The sequence below is a fragment of the Chrysochloris asiatica genome, unplaced genomic scaffold (assembly GCF_000296735.1).
Source record: "Chrysochloris asiatica unplaced genomic scaffold, ChrAsi1.0 scaffold00116, whole genome shotgun sequence".
NCBI classification, from domain to species: Eukaryota; Metazoa; Chordata; class Mammalia; order Afrosoricida; family Chrysochloridae; genus Chrysochloris; species Chrysochloris asiatica.
Window position 1 is genome coordinate 5,886,623 of NW_006408634.1, and position 6,000 is coordinate 5,892,622.

At 47.5% G+C, this 6,000-nt stretch overlaps 1 protein-coding gene across 1 annotated transcript in view; it reads right to left on the minus strand.

Annotated features, from left to right (window-relative positions):
- The window catches only part of MYBPC2 (myosin binding protein C, fast type), a 28,161-nt gene that overhangs the window by 8,024 nt on the left and 14,137 nt on the right, over positions 1 to 6,000 (minus strand). Inside the window, exons 14-18 of the mRNA XM_006868383.1 lie at positions 3,923 to 4,029; positions 3,021 to 3,050; positions 2,361 to 2,500; positions 252 to 411; positions 61 to 165 (exon numbers count right to left, since the gene is read on the minus strand). Of these exons, the coding sequence (XP_006868445.1) occupies positions 61 to 165; positions 252 to 411; positions 2,361 to 2,500; positions 3,021 to 3,050; positions 3,923 to 4,029 (542 nt within the window). The remainder of the gene's footprint in view (positions 1 to 60; positions 166 to 251; positions 412 to 2,360; positions 2,501 to 3,020; positions 3,051 to 3,922; positions 4,030 to 6,000) is intronic.

Genomic DNA, 6,000 nt, shown 5'->3' on the forward strand with positions numbered 1-6,000 from the left:
AGGGTAGGGGACATCAGAGGCTATGGGGACACTGGTATAATTATGTATATGGGCACTCACCAGTGACTGGCTGACCACCGTCATACTTGGGTGGCTCCCAGGCAAGGATGGCCCAATCTTCTCCAACTGAGGTAACCCGTACAGCTTCTGGGGGGTCTGGGACATCTAGGTGGAGGCAAGGGAGTTAGGGACCCCCTCTTAGCTTCTGGGAACTATCCCCCGGCCCCAGTCTTCGAACATTCTCTACTCACCCACAACTCGCAAGAAGATGGAGGCCACATCCTCGCCTACGGGGTTGGTGACCTTGATGGTGTAACGACCCTCATCCGCTCGCTCGGCACTCTCAATCACGAAGCTGCTACAGTCAGCCCGTTGCTCAATGCGGGTCCTGCCTTCGGTGGCTGAGAATACCTAGACCCAGCCAAGATTTGGCCTTGCTCTACATCTTCTTCCCAAACCCAGATCTAACTATACTTCCTCCCCTGCTCAAAATTCTTTAATGGTTTCTTGCCACAAACACCCTGGACTTGGCCTACTAGGCTCTTTTGGATCTAAATCCAGACTCTTCATTCCTCCCAAATGTTCTCCTCACCCAAGCACCATCTTTCATTTATAACACTCGACTGTTTTGTTCCCAACATTTGCAATGCCATGTCCCTACTTAATATTGTAGATAAAACACTCTTACTCTTCCTTTAGGACCCATCTCTTTCAGGAAGCATTCTTGGACACCTCCAGCTGAAAGCGATGGCTCCCCATCTTGGCTTCTCATAGCTTTGGTTGCTGTTATGTGCCGTGGAGTCGGTTCCGACCCATAGCGACCCTGTACAGGGTTTCTGAGGCTGTAAATCTTTACGGGAGCAGAAAGCCTCATCTTTCTCCAGTAGAACAGCTGGTAGTTTTGAACTGCTGACCCTGAGGTTCACAGCCCCATTCGTAACCAGTACGCTACCAGAGCTCCTGGTAGATTTGGTAGCGCCTTTTTTTTTTTACAACCCTGCTCACCCTGAATTGTGATTGTCTCTCCCCAAGACTTTTGGAAAGCAGGGTCTGGTTCAGATTCATGGCTGTCTCCTCAATACCTGACATAGAAGAAACCTTAGGGGGTGTTTTCTGAATGAATGAATGAATGAATGAATGAGGAAAGACTGAGGTTAAGTCTATCCATTTTTTATATAAGAGGAAATTGTTTTTGTTGTTGTTAAGTGCCTTTGAGTCGGTTCCGACCCATAGCAACCCTGTACAGGGTTTCTGAGGCTGTAAATCTTTACGGGAGCAGAATGCCTCATCTTTCTCCCACGGAGCGGCTGGTAGTTTTGAACTGCTGGCCTTAAGGTTCGCAGCCCGATTCGTAACCACTACGCTATGGAATCCCAGAAAATAGAAGAAAAAGTGGAACTGCCTTAGAGTCTGGAAATGTAGGGTTCAAATATTTGTTGGATAAATGGATGGATGGGTAGATGGATGGATGGATAATATTAATGCAATGGATGGGTGGATAGATAGATGAGCAGATGGATAATGCATGGATGAACTAATGAATCAATGGACTGATAAATGAACAGATATATAAACATATAGATAGATGAGTGAATGAATTGATGGATGGATGCATAAGTGGGTGAGTGGGTAGATTGATCATGCATGAATACATAGGTGGGTTGGTCTATAGATGGAAAGATGGATGGATAGATGGAAAGATGGATGGATGGATGGATGGATGGAAAGATGGATGGATGGATGGATGGATGGATGGATGGATGGATGGATGGATGGATGGATGGATGGATGGATGGATGGAAAGATGGATGGATGGGTGGATGGATAGATGGATGAATGGATGGATGGATGGATGGATAAGTGGATGGGTGGATACGTGGGTAAATGGGTGGATTGATCATATGTGAATAGATGGGTGGGTTGGTGTATAGATGGATAGATTTATAGATGGATGGGCAGATGGGTGAGTGAGTGAGTGGATGGATAAATGAATACAATGTCCACTATGTGCTAAGCCCTTTATTAAAAAACAAAACAAGCCTACTGTCAGTTCTGACTCAGAGTGACCCTACATAGGGTTTCCAAGACTAAATCTTTACAGGAGCAGACAGCTTCATCTTTCTCTTGTAGAGCAGCTGTTGGATTTGAACCTCTGATCTTACGGCTAGCCATCCAACACCTAACCAACAGCACCACCAGGGCTTCTAAGTCCTATATTAGGTGGTCATCAGAGCAATCCTCTAATGAAGGATTCATCATCCTCATTTTACAGATTTAAATTGAGGCTCAGAGATGGAAAGCCACTTGTCTAAAGTCACTAGGCAGAACAGAAAGAGAAAAGAGCTCAGGGCCCCACACACCTCATCTCCCCTCAGCCAGGTGGCAACGGGAGGGGGCTCCCCTGTGATGGCCACGTCCAGCCTGAGCTTGTTTCCAGCCACAACCACAATAGAATTCTCTGAGGTCTTGCCTGAGCAATCCAGGTGGATCTTTGGTGGCTCTGGTGGCAAAAAAATGATACTGGGGACTTGGGAGCAGGCATCTTGGGCCCTCCCAATCTCCCACTAGAAGATTCCCCCAGAAGCTCGGTTCCAACAACCATAAAGATCTAGGAGTCGAAATTTCCCAAACCCAGGAATCTGAGACCCCCCCCAACCCCCTCCTCTCTCACACCCAGAATTCCATACTTCCAGCCCCCTCCTTCCTCAGACCTTGGAATCTGGGCTCCAAGCACCCTATTCCCTCAGTTCCAGGAATCTGAACCCCCAGGACCTCCTCCCTCAGATCTCAGATTCTGAGGCCCCAGCACCTTCTCCTTCATAGTCAGGAATCCGGGCCCCTTAGCTGTGGTGTGGCACTACAGGATAATGCGCTGGACCACACAGGTCAGTTTAAGCCACAAGGACAGCAATTCGAACCCAACAACCACTCCTCGCAAACCCTATACAGGGTCTATGAGTTGGAGGCAATTCAACAGCACTTAACAACAACAGCTTACCAGAGAAACTCTTGATCCTTACCTTGTTTGGGTACATACTCCACCTTAATTTCTGGAGGACAAAGAAGATTGGATGGTTAAGTCTAAATCCAGTAAGCCCCTCACCCCACCTTCCCAGAGTTGGAGATCTGACAGTCACCTGGGGAACTGGAGTGTTGGGGTGAGGTCCAGGCCCACAAACTATACCTAGTTTCACCTTCCTCCTGATATGAACCCCTTTTGGTGTATACAATGTTCTTTGCCTCCATTTTTCATAAGTAATTCGTGAAGAGATAAACTGAGACTTTGTCAATAGCCTATTCCCCATCTTGATTTCACTCAAGTTTTCCTTTCATTTATTTTGTTGTTGTTGTTAAGTGCCATTGAGTATGTTAGGACCCATAGCGACCCTGTACAGGGTTTCCAAGGCTGTAAATCTTTAACAGGAGCAGAAAGCCTCATCTTTGTCCTGCAGAGCGGCTGATAGTTTCGAACTGCTGACTTTAAGGTTCGCAGCCCAATTCGTAACCACTACGCTACCAGAGCTCCTTTTCATTCATTTTAGCACTCATTGATTCTTTCCTGAATCCATTTTCACCATGATGACTGAACTATCAGGATTGACTGAGTTTCCTTTCTGTAACATTTGATATTCTACTGTAAGGACTCCTGGTGTGGGGCTGTGGGATAAGCACTGGACTGATAACCATAAGTAGGTGGTTCAAACCCACCAGCTGCTCCTTGGAGACCCTATGCAAAGTCGCTATGAGTTGAACCAAGTCAATGGCACTTAACAACAACAACCAACCCATGAGATGGACATACACTTGCCCTCAACCCCACTGTACAGGTAGGGAGACTTAATCCTGGAAGGAGGGTAGCCAGGGGTCCAGGGCCTGGGATGGTGAGTCCTGAGACCCCCAGGAGAAGAAGGGGTATCCTCACCTAGGAAGTTGAGCTTGGCTGAGAGGGACAAAGCATAGCCATCGGGCACGAATGTGTAGTCTCCTTCATCCTCAGGACGGACGTCATCAATCACCAGCTTGTGGAACCTACAGGGCTCGCGGAGCAGGTTAGTGGTCCGGCCAGGCCACTCTGGGGACCACCATGAGCCAGATGCCCCATCTCTTTCTCTCAGTGCCACCCACCTCAGTCCCTCCCACACACTCCACTTTTCATTCCAGGCTTAGGAATGCCATCACCTGGGTTCAAATCCCACTCTGCCACAGATGAGCTTTGTGACCTTAGGCACATTCCTTAACCTCCTTGTATCTTCAAGTCACCTCATCTGTCAGATGAGGCTGCTAGAAATAGTTTAAGGAATGAGATGTGCAGTGCATTTGAGTCAGTGCCTGGCGTACTGTTGCTGCTGTAGTCCTCAAGTGCTGGTGAGTCGGTTCCAACCCATAAAGACCCTGTATTGTTGTTGTTGTTGTTGTGAAGTGCCGTCGAGTCAGTTCTGACCCACAGCGACCCTGTAGAGGGTTTCCGAGGAGAAGCTGGTGAGCTTGAGCCACCGACCTTGCAGTTCAAACGGCTTTGCAGTCTGGCGCATTAACTCACAGCGCCACACCAAGACTCCAAAGACCCTGTATAGAGTTTCCAAAGAGCAGCTGGTGGACTTGAACTGTCGATCTTGTGGTTCAAAGTGACTTTGCAGTTCAGCACATGAACCCACAGCGTCATATGTTGTTGTTATGTGCCATGGAGTTGGTCCAACTCATAGCGACCCAATACAGGGTTTCTGAGGCTGTAAATCTTTACGGGGGCAGAAAGCCTTATCTTTCTCCTGCGGAACATCTGGTAGTTTCGAACTGCTGACCTTGCGGTTCGCAGCCCAATTTGTAACCACTACGCTACCAGCGCTCCTTATGGTATCAATAAATGTTAATTTCTGTCATTAGTCCTGGTGTGGTACTATGAGTTAATGTGCTGGACTGCAAAGTTGGTTTTAACTGCAAGTTCGGCAGTTCAAGTTCACCAGCTGTTGTTCAGAAACCCTGTACAGGGTTGCTATGGGTCAGAACCAACTCAATGACACTTCACAATAATAACAACAACAATATTATTATTATTATTAGGATTCCTGGCATGGCACTGTGGGAGCAACACTGGAGTGCAAACCACAAGGTCGGCTGTTCAAATCCAAAAGCTGCTCCTCACAAACCCTATACAGGGTTGCTATGAATGGGAACTGACTCAACAGCACTTAACAACAACAACAACAAACAATATCATTATCATTGGAGTCCTGGTGTGGCACTGTGGGATAAAGCACTACACTGCAAGGTCAGTTTGAACATCAAGGTCAGCGGTTCAAGTTCACCAGCTGCTCCTTGGAAACCTTATACAGGGTCACTATGAGTCGGAACTGACTCAACAGCACATAACAATAAAAACAACAATATTAGTGTTATATTATCTTGTGTGTCCCCCTCAAAAAATATGTTGAAGTTCTAACCCCTGCACCCATGATGGTGGCCTTGTTTGGGGGAAATGGGGGTTTGTCTTTGCAGATGTGATCAGTGAAGTTAATCAAGTCGTCCTGGGGAAGGGTATGTGTATGTCTGGAGACAAACAGAGGAGCCCTGGTGGTGCTGTGGTTAAAGCACTATCCTCCTAGTTCTTAGCCTTAATCCCCTCTGAGTGGCATCCTATAGAAAAGAGGGACAGGTATGGAAACAGAGTCCCCCTCTCTCACACACACACAGAGGAAGAAAACAAGAAACTTAACAGGCATATTGGGCCCTAGTAAAGTTTCTGAGAGGAAATGTTCCCTGTTTCTCCTAATGGCGGGTGTCTGACTGCTGGCGACCCTTGGCATTTCTTGGCTGCTTATAGGTGCATCTGCCTCCTGATAAGGAGCTCTGGTAGCGTAGTGGTTACGAATGGGGCTGTGAACCACAAGGTCAGCAGTTTGAAACTACCAGCTGTTGCGTGGGAGAAAGATGAGGCTTTCTGCTCCTGTAAAGATTTACAGCCTCGGAAACCCTGTACAGGGTCGCTATGGGTCGGAACCGACT